At 39.9% G+C, this 17,062-nt stretch overlaps 1 protein-coding gene across 7 annotated transcripts in view; it reads left to right on the plus strand.

Moving 5' to 3' along the window:
- The window catches only part of arhgef37 (Rho guanine nucleotide exchange factor (GEF) 37), a 184,815-nt gene that overhangs the window by 77,535 nt on the left and 90,218 nt on the right, over positions 1-17,062 (plus strand). For 4 of the 7 annotated variants that reach the window (XR_012101618.1, XM_073067638.1, XM_073067639.1 and 1 more), the window contains 3 exons: positions 7,906-7,984; positions 8,770-8,948; positions 15,273-15,396. Coding sequence is in view for 6 of the 7 variants with exons in the window: in XM_073067638.1 (XP_072923739.1) it covers positions 7,906-7,984; positions 8,770-8,948; positions 15,273-15,396 (382 nt within the window). In the remaining variant the exon portion in view is untranslated. The remainder of the gene's footprint in view (positions 1-7,905; positions 7,985-8,769; positions 8,949-15,272; positions 15,397-17,062) is intronic. The other 3 variants (XM_073067642.1, XM_073067641.1, XM_073067643.1) reach the window with 1 other exon arrangement.

A 17,062-nucleotide genomic window follows, 5' to 3' on the forward strand; every position in this document is an offset into this window, starting at 1 on the left:
CAGAGACTTGGCCTCCACTGCCTTCTGGGGCAGAGCATTCCACATATCCACCACTCTCTGGGTGAAAAAGTTTTTCCGCATCTCTGTTCTAAATGGCCTACCCCTTATTCTTAAACTGTGTCCTCTAGTTCTGGACTCACCCATCAGCGGGAACATGCTTCCTGCCTCCAGTGTGTCCAATCCCTTAATAATCTTATATGTTTCAATCAGATCCCCTCTCATCCTTCTAAATTCCAGTGTATACAAGCCCAGTCGCTCCAATCTTTCAACATATGACAGTCCCACCATTCCGGGAATTAACCTTGTGAACCTACGCTGCACTCCCTCAATAGCAAGAATGTCCTTCCTCAAATATGGAGACCAAAACTGCACACAATACTCCAGGTGGGGTCTCACCAGGGCCCTGTACAGCTACAGAAGGACCTCTTTACTCCTATCCTCAGTTCCTCTTGTTATAAAAGCCAGCATGCCATTAGCTTTCTTCACTGCCTGCTGTACCTGCATGCTTGCTTTCATTGACTGATGTACAAGAACACCTAGATCTCGTTGTACTTCCCCTTTTCCTAACTTGACTCCATTTAGATAGTAATCTGCCTTCCTGTTCTTGCCACCAAAGTGGATAACCTCACATTTATCCACATTAAACTGCATCTGCCATACATTTGCCCACTCACCCAACCTGTCCAAGTCACCCTGCATTCTCATAACATCCTCCTGACATTTCACACTGCCACCCAGCTTTGTGTCATCGGCAAATTTGCTAATGTTACTTTTAATCCCTTCATCTAAATCATTAATGTATATTGTAAACAGCTGCGGTCCCAGCACCGAACCTTGCGGTACCCCACTGGTCACAGCCTGCCATTCCGAAAGAGACCCGTTAATCACTACTCTTTGTTTCTTGTCAGCCAGCCAATTTTCAATCCATGTCAGTACTCTGCCCCCAATACCATGTGCCCTAATTTTGCCCACTAATCTCCTATGTGGGACTTTATCAAAAGCTTTCTGGAAGTCCAGGTACACTACATCCACTGGCTCTCCCTTGTCCATTTTCATAGTTACATCCCCAAAAAACTCCAGAAGATTAGTCAAGCATGATTTTCCCTTCATAAATCCATGCTGACTTGGACTGATCCTTCTACTGCTATCCAAATGTGTCGTAATTTCCTCTTTTATAATTGACTCCAGCATCTTTCTCACCACTGACGTCAGGCTAACCGGTCTATAATTCCCTGTTTTCTCTCTCCCTCCTTTCTTGAAAAGTGGGACAACATTAGCCACCCTCCAATCAGTAGGAACTGTTCCTGAATCTATAGAACATTGGAAAATGATTACCAATGTGTCCACGATTTCTAGAGCCACCTCTTTAAGTACCCTGGGATGCAGACCATCAGGTCCCGGGGACTTATCAGCCTTCAGACTCAACAGTCTATTCAACACTGTTTCTTGCCTAATATAAATTTCCTTCAGTTCATCCTTTACCCTAGTACCTTTGGCCACTATTACATCTGGGAGATTGTTTGTGTCTTCCCTAGTGAAGACAGATCCAAAGTACCTGTTCAACTCATCTGCCATTTCCTTGTTCCCCATAATAAATTCACCCGTTTCTGTCTTCAATGGCCCAATTTTGGTCTTAACTTTTTTTTTGCTATTCACATACCTAAAGAAGCTTTTACTATCCTCCTTTATATTCTTGGCTAGTTTACCTTCGTACCTCATTTTTTCTTGGCGTATTGCCTTTTTTGTTATCTGTTACTCTTTAAAAGCTTCCCAGTCCTCCGGTTTCCCGCTCATCTTTGCTATGTTATACTTCTCTTTTATTTTTATACTGCCCTTTACTTCCCTCGTCAGCTACGGCCGCCCCTTACTCCCCTTAGGATCTTTCTTCCTCTTTGGAATGAACCGATCCTGCACCTTCTGCATTATTCCCAGAAATACCTGCCATTTTTGTTCCACTGTCTTCCCTGCTAGGGTATTGTTCCATTGAACTTTGGCCAGTTCCTCCCTCATAGCTCCATAGTTCCCTTTGTTCAACTGTAATACTGACACATCTGATTTTCCCTTCTCCTTCTCAAATTGTAGGTTAAAACATATCATATTATGGTCACTACCTCCTAATGGCTCCTTTACCTCAAGGTCACTGATCAAATCCAGTTCATTACACAACACTAAATCTAGAATTGCCTTCTCCCTGGTAGGCTCCAGTATAAGCTGTTCTAAGAATCCATCTCGGAGGCACTCCACAAACTCCCTTTCTTGGGGTCCAGTACCATTCTGATTCTCCCAGTCTACCTGCATGTTGAAATCCCCCATGACAACTGTATCTTTACCTTGGCGACATGTCAATTTTAACTCTTCATTCAACTTACACCCTACATCCAGACTGCTGTTTGGGGGCCTGTAGATAACTCCCATTAGGGTCTTTCTCCCCTTAGTATTTCTCAGTTCTATCCATACTGACTCTACATCCCCAGATTCTATGTCCCCCCTCGCAAGGGACTGAATATCATTCCTCACCATCAGAGCCACCCCACCCCCTCTGCCAGTCAGTCTGTCCTTTCGATAAGATGTATATCTTTGAATATTCATTTCCCAGGCCCTGTCTGCTTGAAGCCATGTCTCAGTTATTCCCACAACATTGTACTTGCCAATTTCCAACTGAGCCTCAAGCTCATCTACTTTATTCCTTATATTTCGTGCATCCATATATAATACTTTTAATTCGGTACTCCCCTCTCCTTTCATATCAATTCCTGTTTCACTTGGCCATACTGTATGATCTCTTCTTGAGCTTTCTACTCCATTGATTCTGTTGTCCTTTTTAACTTTTATTTTCACTTTCCCTTTAACTCCTTCCTTATATTTCCAGTCCATCCCCTTCCCCCCCCCCCCCCCCCCCACTACTTAGTTTAAACACATCCATGTTGCATTGGCAAACCTGTCTGCCAGTATGCTGGTCTCCCGCCTATTAAGGTGCAACCCGTCCGTTTTGTACAATTCATCCCTACCCCAAAACAGATCCCAGTGGTCCAAGAATGTAAATCCTTGCTTCCTGCACCAGTTCCTCAGCCACACATTCAGATCCATTATCTCCCTGTTCCTGCCCTCTCCAGCACGAGGAACTGGAAGCAAACCAGAGATAACCACCCTGTAAGTCCTGCTTTTCAGCCTTCTTCAGAGTTCTCTGAAGTCCCGCTGCAGAATGCCCTTCCTCCTCTTCCCGATGTCATTTGTGCTGACATGCACAACTACTTCCGGCTGTTCACCTTCACCCTTGAGGATTCCCTGCAATCGGTCCGTGATGTCCTGGATCCTAGCATCAGGGAGGCAACACACCATCCTTAAATCTCGCCTGTTACCGCAGAAACCCCTTTCCGTACCTCTTACTATGGAGTCCCCTACTACCACGGCTCTACCTGTTGTCTGACTCCTCGACTCTGCTTCTGCACCAATTTTCGGCTCGCAGACCTGTCCGCCTCTCAGACTGGCAGTATCTTCTGTCCTGACAGCTTCCAAGAAGGTGAACCTATTTACGAGAGGTACATCCCCTGGGGTCTCCTGTAATTCAAGCATCCTTTCCTTCCTCATCATCCTCGCCCAAGTACTATTTAAATGTTGAGAGAGCATCTGCCTACATCACCCATTTAAAAAAAAATCAATGCAACCATCCATCTGAGCGAAAAATTCTTCCTTAGCTTTCCTGTTAAATTTCCACTCATTCCCTTAAACCTATGCATTCTAGTTTTAGATGTCCGTTTTACTATTTTGAAAAGACCAGTGTTATTGAAATCTGGTTTGACCATAAGACATAGGAGCAGAATTAGGCCATTTGGCCCACATATTCAGTTTAACCATTCCATCACAGCTGATTTATTATCCCTCTCAAACCCATTCTCCTGCTTTCTCTCCATTTGAAGATCTTTGGAAGACTTTATTGGGCAGGAAGGATGATAATAGCTCAAGTAAAGATTTCAGGTGTATGGATATGGAAATAGAAAATGGGAAGTTGAACATTATAGAAATTAGAATCATGGAGCTTAAAGGCAAGGAAGGAGGTCACTATGCTTCCATTTATATACTGGTTGAAAGGGGCTTGTTCTGTTCTTGACCTTTGCATATATCCTGATGTTTAAAATGTGGTGAAGATTTCCTCTGAGCTTCATCCACCCACCCATTCACTCATTTTCAAGCTGTAAATTGCAGACTCCACTATCTGGATGAAGCTGCATTTCTCTTCATCTCCTATATTACTAATTAATTTGAATGAGCGCCACAATGAAGTTATTCTTTTAATCCCTCCCTAATACAGGACTTTTATACTTTTATCCTCCCAGCTGCTCAGTTCCAAACAAAAACTCACCCAATCTTTGCACATAACAGTAATTCTCCATTTCCGTTAATATTCTTGCAAATGTCCTTGTCCTTACTTCCTATAATGCGGTGAAGAGAAATGTACACAATACTCCATTTGTGGTTTAGCTGGTAGTTTTTTATGTCGTCACCCTGCCCTTTTGTTCCATTCCTTTGTTAATTCAACAAAGCACTCTCTACCTATCCCCAACCTTAAGTGATCTCAGTGTGTGCACCCAGTCAAACTTCTCAATGTTTCTTGGGGAGTTTATGTTAAGCAAGACATTCAGGGAAATATACAATTTACATGGTTCCTGGTATCAGTATTACAACTCTCTGCTCTTAGTCTGAAAAACGGACAATCATAAACATTGAGAAGTCAACAGCCAAAGCCTAGGGGATTACTTTAGATTCCTGTCCTATTGAGACTAGTTCTGAGGCAGATGAGCCCAGTGCAAGCTAGATATGTTAACCCAAAACAAATTCAGGGCTAATATTGTAACAAGGAAGTGCTTATAGATGAGAGTTTAAACCAGCTAGAGAGAAGGATAAAATTAGAGAAGTATTTATCTAGGTATTTACAGATACAAGACAGAACAGACCCTTGTGGCCTACTGAACTGTGCATGCCAGCAACCCACCAACTTAACCCAATGCAAGGCAGAAAATCAGTGTTTGGAAGGTAAAAGAAACAAACCTTGGAAAATGTTCAACAAAGAAACTTAACACTGCCTCATGAAATATACTGCAATGTGAGAAGATTTTATTTCAATAAAGGAAATGAGCACAGTCTAATACGTAGAAGTTTGTTATGGCTGTTAATGAAAAATAGGATTAAGAAACTTCAGAATAACTTTGCAATATTTGCAGTTGTTTTTCAGGTAACAGCAAAGGCAATAACCAAGAAAAGTGTCTCAAATGTTAATAATCTCTAACCACTACTAGCTAAGAACTCATTTTGCATAGCATTAGTAACAATTGTGAATTTATAAATTTTGAAGTACAATAAAAAAAAGACGCAGGGCAGGTCATGAATAAAGTGCTCCTTTTGAAGTGTCTCAGACAACCTGTATAATGTAAATCTGTTGACAATATGGTAGACTTTGATGAGGCTATACATTTAACTGTTGAATTTTTAAACTCTGTCTCCACGATGTATGCTGGAACATAATCAGATTTATTTTGTTTAACACAAGTGCTTTGAAACATACATTGAATATGTTGTTTGTGTTAACAGCCAATACAATCTAAGGATGTGGTAGGGGCAGAGCCTGCAAGTGTCAACATACATTCTGATGGCAATATAGCATCCCATAATATTTGGCAGACAAACACAAGTAACAACAGCAACAAAACAAAAGAACAGCAGCAAAACAAGCCCCTTTAACACCCTGCCACTGGGCCTCTGACTCCAGACACACTGACCCACCGCCTCTGACTTTTGATCTTTGACCTCTGGACTCGCTGAATCTGGTCTTTCACTTTTGGGCTTTGTCCTCCAGTACTGATCCCAGTCATGACTTCTTTTAGCTCTCCAGATTTCTTTCTTAAGAGTTCTTTTGCATTTCTTATACTCCGCAAGAATCTCATTTATTGCCTTCTACCAGTACCTTATTTTTCCTGTTAACCAAGACCTCAATATTTCTGAAAACCAAGGTTCCCTAAACCTGTTGTCTTTACCTTTTATTCTGATAGGTACATGCAGGATTTGTACTCTCAAAATTTCACTTTTGAAGGCCTCCCCCTTAACAAGTACACCTTTCCCAGAAAACAGCCAGACCCATCCTTCTGCCATCCTACCAGAGATAGGGTTCCTCTTGTCCTCACCTACCATCACAGCAGCTTCCACGTCCAGCACATAATTCTCCAGAACTTTCGCCATCTCCATCAGTAGTTACAGCCTAAGTAGACAACAATGGGATGAGGGAAAAAATGGCTAGCAGATGTTGGAAATCCAAAGCAACACACACAAAATGCTGGAGGAACGCAGCAGGTCAGGCAGCATCTATGGAAATAAATAAGCAGCAGACATTTCAGGATGAGACCTTTCTTCAGAACTGCAGAGGAAGGGGTAAAACACCAGGATAAAAAGGTTAGGGGAGGGGAAGGAGGCAATCTAGAAGGTGAAGCCAGGTGGACAGTTGGACTAGAAGGAATCTGATAGGAGAGGATAGTTGACCATAGGAGAAAGGGAAGAGGATCCAGGGGCAAGTGATAGGCATGTGAGAGTGAGGAATAGAGGGGGGGGGGGGGGAAAGGAAATTTCTCTTTACTAGAAGGAGAAATCAACATTCATCCCATCAGGTTGAGGCTACCCAGATGGAATGCAAGGTGTTGCTCCTCCACCCTGAGGGTTGTCTCATCTTGGTACAGGAGGAGGCCAGGGACCGACATGTCAGAATGGGAATGGGGAGTCAAATGTTGGGACACCTGGAAGTTCCGCTTTTGGCAGATCGAACGGTGGTGCTCAACGAAGCCATTCCCCCAGTTTACAATGGGTCTCACTCATATAGATGAGGCCTTATTGGCAGCGTCAGACACAATAGACGACTCCAGCAGATTAGCAGCTGAAGTTTTACCTCAACTGGAAGGAGTGTTTGGGGCTCTGAATGGCAATGAGGGAGGAGGTGAATGGGCAGGTGTTGCACTTGCGCTGTTTGCAAGGATAAGTGCCAGGGGGAGATGAGTGGGGAGGACTGGATAGACAAGGGAATAATGGAGTGATGAAAACCTGCAGAAAGTGGGGTGGGGGGTAAGATATAGATACATTTAATGGTAGGATCTCTTTGGAGATGGCAGAAGTTGCGGAGGATGATATGTTGGATGTGGAAGCTCATAGGTTGGTAGGTAAGGACAAGAGAAGCTTTATCACTGTTAAGGTGGCAGGAAGATTGGGGAGCACAGATATTCGGAAAATGGAGGAGTTGTGGGTGGGGGCAGCATCAATTCTGGAGGAAGGGAAACACTGTTTTTTGAAGGAGGAGTCAGTTTTGGTATCTTGGAAACTGATGCGGTGGAGGCAAAGGGACTGAGAAAAGGGAATAGCATTTTTACAGGCGATAGGGTGGGAAGACAATATTACACTGTGGAATTAGCTGTAGGCTGGAGTCACATTCCATTATCTGAAGAATCTATAGCATTTTGCAAAGTTGCAGTGTTACATTCTTGGCACATTTTGCAGAATTATGCAATGCACAAACAGTATACCTGCAGGTTTGTCAATTCTACTCTAATTTTTATTTTTAGTTTGTGATAGGTGAAGCAATAATGAGGAGTGGTCAAATAGCATTGGTATGAATGGTAATTTTGAATGATTACATCAACTCAAACAGAATCTTCCTTTTGAATTTCCTGAGATTTAAAGTTCTATTTATAATTAACTATACTTAGAGATAAAGTTGGGTTTGACCCAAGGAGACACGACTGCACCTCCCCTACACATAAACATTCACTCACACCCTTCGCAATTATTTCCAGTAAAAATAAATATGGTGTTTTCTAACTGCTTTAAAGCATCTCTTGTTTTGCTTTTGGAACTGTCTGGTTCTGAATAAAGTTAGCCAATGAGAGTGCCGCTGCGATCCATTTTGACAGGCTCAGCAAGCACCGAGCTGTAACAGGACTCCAGAGGCAAGGCAAGTTCCACTTTGAAGTATTTGCTGTTCATTGAAAAAGAAGTTCATAGTTGGAAAGCTGAAATATGTTAAAAATGTATGTGTGTGGTTAAGGAATTATTAGCAATTAGTTTTTAAAAAAGGTTGGATCTGAAAATCATGGTGGCTTAACCAGAATGTTCCATGATGGCCTGCAGTAAGCAAACAGATTATGTTGTTACGTTAGTCAGGCTTGTTTGGCTGCCGTATCTTCTGACTATTAGAAATCGTTTAGGATTCATTTTATTAGCAACACAGCAAGGAGGAGGAGAATATTTCAGGGATTAGAGAATATTAGTTATGAGTACAGTGACATATTGAAAAGGTTAGTGTTTTAACAGCCAGAGTTCTGAACAGAGGTGTGCATTCAAATTTCATTGTGGTAACTGGTAAAGTTAAAGTTAAATTGATCTTGAATTTTATAAAGAATGTGTTCGCAGTCATGGCAATTGTGAAGTTACCAGATTGTGTTCAAAACCCTTCTAGTCCTCTGTCTACAACAAAGGTAATCTGTTGCCTTCCCCCACTCCCCCCCCCCCCACCCCCACCAGTGTGGCCCCTATATGACTCCATACCTATCAATTTCTCCTCAGTTCAGGTAGAATTAGGGGTACTCAATAAATACCTATATTACCAAAAATGTGCATATTTTTTGCAATGAAAAATAAAATGTTAGTTTATTTAAGTCTTAAGAACTGTGTTTCAATTTTCAAAGAGCTTAAGTTAAGACAGTCTTCTAATTGGCTATTTAATTGTGTCTCCTGCAGACACCGTTGCCATGGATGATTCATCTTTTTATGAGGAAGTTGACAGATCCCCATCACCCAGCAGAATGGAACAAAAACAAAGAAAAGCAATTGAGGAACTGGTTACATCGGAAAAGCGCTATCTTACTTTACTTCAATTGTGTGCAACAGATATTCGGGATCATTTGCAATCCAAACAGGTAATACCACTTAAAAATTATATATAATTTGTGAAAAAATATTAGAAGGTATTTATCACTTACCCAAATACTTGATCTCATTCAGGAATGGGAAGAATGCAGGAGGAAGAGTTTCTTGGTAATATAGACATTAACATTGAGATACATCCATTAGAACATCTTAGAATTCATTTTATTTTCAAATTTTCATGTTGTTGTAGTCTCATGCAACATAGGAGGAGGCCAATCATTCCACTGTGTCTATACAGGTTCTTGGAGTGTTCCTATTCTCTCTGATGTCCCCATGATTAGTTCTGTTCTGATTCACCCGCCATCCAACTTTGCTGGAAGTAATTTAGAGCCCCAAAATAACCTACAGCCTACCAGTGTGCTACACCTTGCCACATAATCATGACATGAAAAATCTTGTATTTGTATCATCCTTTTCATAAAGCAATGTGTCTAAAGGCACTTAAATAATTAATATCATTTTGACATCAAATGACTTGGGTAGAGATTAAGATAAATGATTAAAAATCTGGTTAAAAATAGGTGAGAGGGAGCTTCTTAAAAAAAAAACAGTGAAATGGAGAGCTTTAGAGGGGTGGGTACAAGGTAGTTGAAAGCTCAAATATCTGTGTTTAAAGAATTAAAATCAGGATGTCTGGGAGGCCAGAAATAGAAGTGCATAGAGAATTATGTAGAAAGTAGCATGGTAGCATAGTGATTAGCACAACACTTTACAGTACTGGTGACCCTTGTTCATTTCCTGCTGCTGTCTATAGGAGTTTGTACCTTCTCCTGGTGACTGCATGGGTTTCCTCTGGGTGCTCCAGTGTCCTCCCACAATCTAAAGACCTACCGGTTGGTAGTTCAATAGGTCACTGTAAATTGTCCCATGACTAGGGTAGGATTAAATCAGGGGATTGCTGGGCACTGTGACTTGAGGTTCCGGAGGGGCCTATTCTGCATCGTATCTCAATAAATAATAAATAAATAAATATAACATTGAAAGTGATAACAGAGGCATAGACGTGGAAAAATCTCCAGAAGAATGAGAAACAAAGGTTGCTTATTTTGAAACTGCGGAATTGCAAGACCAATCGGTCTCAGATGCAATGTTAATGAATGAGGCATGATGGGACTTAAAAGATCTTGAAGTTCATTTGAGTAACACGATTTTTTAAAAAAATGCTCACAATAGCTTTCTTTTATAAAATTAGTGATGCGGCAGAAATGACGTCTGTGAATGGCCACATCGATGTACATGGAGAACTCAGAGAACTGATAGAGTTAGCAAAGGTCATGTCAATCCGTGTGTAAAGCCCAAATGGTAGCTCCCCTTCAAACTGAAAGTTGAATGTATAATCAGTGTGATGTAATGATAGTAAACAAAGCTAGATGGTTAGGACATGTCCTGTATTTGTAATAATTAACTAAACCATCAATTACATGGAAGGTTCATTGAGGAGTCAGCTGGAGTTCTGCCTGCATCATTGCACTAGGCAGTCAAATGCAGAGAGGGTTTCGAACATAGGAACTAGCCCCCCACAAACCTGCCGCAGCATTTAATAAGGTTTTGGCTAATCTGATTGCAAACTCAATCCACATTCTTATCTACTCCCAGTAACCACTCACCAATTTGCTTATCAAGAATCTACCAGGCTTTTCCTTAAAAATATCCAAACTCTTTGCTTCCGCTGCCTTTAAGGAAGAGTTCCAAAGGCTTTATGATTCACTGAGAGAAATAGTTTCACCTTGTTTTTGTTATGTTTTGAAACCACAAAAAATAAAACTAATTATAAGATAAGAACACAGAGCTGAGAATAGCATGCCTACTGCATTCTTTTCTTTAGTGAGGCATGCACTTATGATGTGGTGGCATCATTATGTATGCCTTTCACGGACTTTTACATATAACAATAATAGACAATAGACAGTAGGTGCAGCAGTAGGCCATTCGGCCCTTCTAGCCAGCACCGCCATTCACTGTGATCATGGCTGATTGTACACAATCAGTACCCCGTTCCTGCCCTCTCCCCCATATCCCTTGACCCTGCTATCTATAAGAGCTCTATCTAACTCTCTCTTGAATGCATCCAGAGACTTGGCCTCCACTGCCTTCTGGGGCAGAGCATTCCACATATCCACCACTCTCTGGGTGAAAAAGTTTTTCCGCATCTCTGTTCTAAATGGCCTACCCCTTATTCTTAAACTGTGGCCTCTAGTTCTGGACTCACCCATCAGTGGGAACATGCTTCCTGCCTCCAGTGTGTCTTATCCCTTAATAATCTTATATGTTTCAATCAGATCCCCTCTCATCCTTCTAAATTCCAGTGTATACAAGCCCATTCGCTACAATCTTTCAACATATGACAGTCCCACCATTCCGGGAATTAACATTGTGAACCTATGCTGCACTCCCTCAATAGCCCATAATGAATTATTTAAACAAACAAAGAATGCTTAATAAACAATACATTTACCATATTACTAAAATTTTACTGAAATATTCATGTATATTCATGGTCTGTTGCTGCTGTAGCCCATCTATTTCAAGTTCAGGATGCTCGTCTGCACACCACTGTTGAAAGCTGAGGTTATTTGAGTTACCGTCCTCTTCTGTCAGCTTGAACCAATCCGGCCATTCTTCTTTGACCTCTCTCATTAACAGAAGTACCACTTACTGGATTTTTTTTGTTTTTCACACCATCCTCTGTGAAGTCTAGAGACTGTTGTGTGTGAAAATCCCAGATTAACAGTTTCTGAGATATTCAAACCACCCCATCTGGAACCAACAATCGTTCCATAGTCAAAGTCACTTAAATCATATTTCTTCCCCATTTTGGTGTTTGGTCTGAACAACAACTGAACCTCTTGACTGTTATGTTCTGTAAGTTCAAAGCATTAATCTAAGGAAAACCAAAATATGCAAGGTAATACCTTTGCTGTTTTTCAGTCTAATGAAACCTTTGCCAGGTCTTGTGAGTTTTGTAAAATTAAAACCGATGTATCATCCATCTCAAAAGCTTTTTTTTTATGACCCCAGAATGAAGTCCTTCATGACTGGTAGATCTGTTAGATGGCCACTGTAAAGACTTGCTTAGGACCACCTCCTTAGTAATGGTACTTTTCCTGAGTTCCTCCCTCCCTTCCAATTCCTGATTTACAGCTGTTTCTTGCTTTGTAGTGTTGCCAATGGGACAGGCAAGAATAGAGGCAAAGGAAGAAGTGATATAGGAAAAAAAACCAACTTGCTAAAGGTGTCTAAATGAGGAGAGGGAAAAGAGTTCTCACTAAGTTAAACTATTCCCTATAGATTTTTTTTTTAAAGCTATGCTCTTACTTGTACTTTATTAATGTTCAATTTACTAAGGCATTGGTGCTAGGAATCTAATGTCTTCTGAAGTTAGGCATCCTGAAAAATGCTCCTGCTTGGACTGTCTTGCCACTTACAGTGAAGGTTTTTGTCATCCCAATTCTCTTAACATCTGGATCATTCAGATGTCAGGAGCTGATCACTACATAAGTTACACCAGAGTTGTCCTCTGCTCAAGAATGGGTGGTGGGGGTTGATGCTTTTGCTAGAGCAAGTGGGGGCAGGGGGGAGGGTTGATGCTTTTGCTACTGCTTGTGCATAGAGGGAGGGGGGCTTCGGGGTTCTAATGTATTCATTCATTCATTCTTTGGGTTTTTTCCCATTTTTTGGATGTCTACAAAGAGTAAGGATTTCAGGTTGTATACTGTATACATTCTCTGATATTAAATTGAACCATTGGATACTGTTCCCTCCCTTATTCAAATTTGTCGTTATCTTTTCTCCTTCCTGAAAACGACACTTGACTCTTCATTGCAAACCATTTCCAATGTATCTTCGTTCTCTGTTTCTCAGAAAGGTATCTATCCATCATGCCACATTGTTTAAATTCAGAAGACCACAATTTGTTAACTTCCAGAGACACAATGCCAACACCTTCTCCATCTGACTACTAACTCCTGTACTGGATCAGCAAGATTTCTCTCTAATCAGATATGTGAAAGCCAGTCTCGCTGCTTCCACAAACCCAATTCAATTAGTTCCCTTAGCACAGCCTCAAATACTGTATATTCTGGACTGTTTGCAGTCTTAATGTCATACCTAGTTTTCAAGTTATTCTTGGGCAATTTAGCTGCAGTTATTTTCTCTCCCTGAACTTTTTCTTCCTGACTCCCTCACATACACCCTTTGTACTTCTAGGATTGAATATTCCCTTCTGCAAGCACTTCCTTCATTCCTCTGTCCAGAAACACAAGATTATCCAAAGCTCTGTCCTGTAAGTGAGAAGGTTCTGTATTTGAGTCCCACTCCAGAGGCTTGAAAACAGTTATTTACTGTTTATTGACTCTCCAGTGCAATACGAAAGGACTGCTTCACTGTCGGAGATGTCAGCTTTCAGATGAATTAATAAAGCAAGACTCAATCTGCACTCGTCAGTAGATGCAAATGACCCCATTCACTATTTTGAAGAAGGGCAGGGGTATTGCCTCAGTGGTCTAGTAAATATTGATGCTTCAGTCTCTATTTCTTAAATAGTTTACAAGCTATCACTTTATGGTTTATAGACCCTTGCTGTTCACATTCTTATCTCACATTATATGTTAAAAATTCTTCAGTATGTGCCATGGGATTTCCTGAAAGGGGTGTCAAAATCATGATAAAAATGCACTTTTGTTTTAATTTTCATTTACTCCAAGCTGGATTTATAATTGCCTCTGTGCTCATTAGGTTATTTTGGCTCCCAATTGTTTGCAAATACCACTCTGTAATCTCGCCAAACCAATAATGCTCTGAGTTAATTTGAGCCCTTTGATTTCTAGCTCTCTGTCTCATGGATATTTTGATACAATTGACAGGTGTACCTGGTGCCATAGATTGGAAGTGCCAGCTATGATGTAAATTATATGCAGTGGATGAGCTAGTATTATAAAATTCTCTGTAGTCAGATTTGAAATAGGAATGTTGCTAGCAGGATGCAAGTAGAAATCTGTTGCATTGACATTGTTTATTTTAAGTTATCAAATAAATATTTGGCTTTATTTCTTTATATTCAATCCATATTAGTACCTTGCTGTTCCCAGAAATATTGTTTGAGTGGAACCTGTAGCTTCAATAGCATCATTTTGACGCATTGCAATGAACTGTATTTTTCTTCCTTAGCAAAATAAACATTGTGCCTGCAATCAAGCATCATCTTCACCCCAGTGTAGTTACTAATAAACAAACTGGGCCACATGGAACTCATTCTGAGCAATGGTTCTTACTCAACTCTTGCTAATCACTGTTACATTCTCAAGTTTTTTTTTTAAGTTATTGAAATTGATTGAAATAATTGGAAATAATGAAAAGAAAAAAGTGAATGCATTTTATTCCTATTGAGTTAATTAAAACATGACTATACAATATAACCATGAAGCAATGAAAAATCAGAGTAAAATATTATCTTTAAGGAAACTGGTGACCATAATCAACTGAGTAGTTGTGTTCCAGTGGTAAATAAGGAGCTCAGATGCAATAGACAATAGGTGCAGAAGTAGACCATTCGGCCCTTCGAGCCTGCACCGCCATTTTGAGATCATGGCTGATCATCTACTATCAATGATTCCCAACTTCTACCATGTTTCTGACTTCAGACTACATTGTTCAATTGATAAATGATATGCAGACATTATGAAGGAAAGCAGCACACAGAATAAAGAACAAGCTGACAAAAATTGCAGGTTGTTGTCAACAATAGAAGTTGATTGTCTCTGTACAATCCCTGGCAACTATAAACTATTGAGTGATATTTTGCTTTGCAATAAAATTTGCATTCCCATGTGATTTACAAGCCACACTGGTCTATCCCTAGTGCTATCCTAAATTATATTTACATTTTTTCTGCTTCAACAAATTCTGTTAATTATTATTTTTTGGGGAAAAATGGTTCAGCTTCAATATTTTATCTGAATATGTAAACATAGAACATATATGGAGTATATTTATGAAATATATGGAGACTCATCGTTAATTAAAAGAGAAATAAAAATCTTAGCATTTGGCTAAAGAACAGGTAGTCATTTAAGATCCTCAAAATGTTATTAAAAATTTCCGAAGTACCAAATGCGTTACTTCATTTTTATTTTAATCAGATGCTGGCAGAGCAGATAGTCATGTGGTTTTTATTTTCTATTTTCAGCATTCAATTCTTCTTGGTCTATTTCTTTTAACTTTGGTATAAAACATAACCTTCATAACCAACTGATTATGGCTGAAGTAGTATGAAGTACTAAAATCTCTCACAGCATTTACATTCTCTCTATTCATAGGTGCCAGATCTAGATCTGGAAGGCTTGTTTGGAAATATTGGTGATGTAATACTTGTATCCTCCAACCTACTCAAACATCTGGAAGGAACAGCTACTGGAAAATCTGACCAACTTCTCCTGATAAGTAATTTCTCTTTTAATATTTACTTAGCATTAGCTATGAAGAGAGGGTTTTTCTGTCCATTGCGTATTCACTCTTAGAAAGTTGGTAGTGTCCTTTGTCTTTTTGGTTGTTGTGCATTTTCCTCTGAATATTTTTTATCTCTATTTATGGGACACAGACATCATATCTTTTAAGTCAGCAGTGGCAGCTGCTAGCTTTGGATTAATGGATTTCCAAGATTAGCATTATTTGTCATATACATGAAACGTACAGTGATATACATCGTTAGCGACAGCGACCAACATATTTGGGATATGCTGGGTACAGCCTGCGAGTGTTGCCATGATTATGGCACAAACATAGCATGCCTCTAACTTATTAACCCTAACCTGTACATCTTTGGAATGTGGGAGGAAAGCAGAGCACTGTTTGAAACCCTCTCATTCATGGGAAGAATGTATAAATTTCTTACAGACAGTGGTGGGACTTGATCTCCAGTCTTACAGCTGGTGTTGTAAAGAGTTGCATTAACTGCTATGCTACAGTGCTGCCCTAGAATTTTTTTTAAAAAATTAAGAGGATTAGATCTTTTGGCTCCTCATATCTATTTCACCATTCCAGAAAGTCAGAACTGATGTTTTACCTCAGTGCCACTAATACTATATTCCTTGATTCCCTTAATGTATTTCTACTCCTGCCTACTACTAATTGACTATTTCCTTGTCATATTGTATGAGAATTAAAATAATCCCACGGCCCCTCAATAACCACTGAACAAAACTCATAAGTGGATTTCAAAATGAGATCCATCATTCTATGTAAGACAATCCTTTAAAATGGTACTTTTAAAAATGATTTTTGGGCAATTGACAAAGAAGTTCCAAATGTTCGATGGCAGTATCTTTTTGATACATTCAAGATCGTTTGGTGTTGCTGACATGCAGCTCTATTACTGGGGCAACAAACAATATGCTGGAAGAACTCAGTAGGAGGAGCTGTATCTGTAGGAGGAAAGGAATTGTTAACATTTCAGGTCAAAGCCCTGCCTCAGAACTGGGCTTTGTTTTACAAAATACATTTGAATTATTAAAAGTCTGGTGATGCTTTGTAGACATCGTATAACCGAAATTAGTAACTTGCATCATTGTTTATCACAATGTAGTTCACAATACTCATGGCATTCATTATGTTTCTTTTGCCTATATTTGCTAAGTCGATATATGAAAGGGACATTTTACAATACAGATATTTACATGTGTACTGAATGTGAAAGTTAATTTTTTATTTTGCAAATTGAAAATTAGCGGTTTATGATTAATTACTTGCACTTGCAAAGGTTAAGATCTGTCAACTTCCATAACTTTCTTGAAGCCTAGAACTTTTTGTGCATAGCACTTGGTTGTCAGGTGATAAACAGATGGTAAAGGTTCTAGTGATACTCAGTCTGTGCCAGGAATGGTCCATATAGATTAGGTTTTCTGTAGTCATCAGGTTCCTTGTCTAAAACTGCCATCAGGCCCATTGCCAATGATAATATCCACTTCAGGCTTCTGTCTACTATTGGTCTCAGCTTGTGTTGTGCATGATGCAGCCAGCTTTCCAATTGTCCAAAAAGAACAGGAGTTCCTGCTTCAGACTAGAAATATGCTGCAGTCTCAGACACAGTAAAACATCATAAATGTATCAT

This window comes from Hemitrygon akajei, chromosome 15 (assembly GCF_048418815.1).
Source record: "Hemitrygon akajei chromosome 15, sHemAka1.3, whole genome shotgun sequence".
NCBI lineage: Eukaryota > Metazoa > Chordata > Chondrichthyes > Myliobatiformes > Dasyatidae > Hemitrygon > Hemitrygon akajei.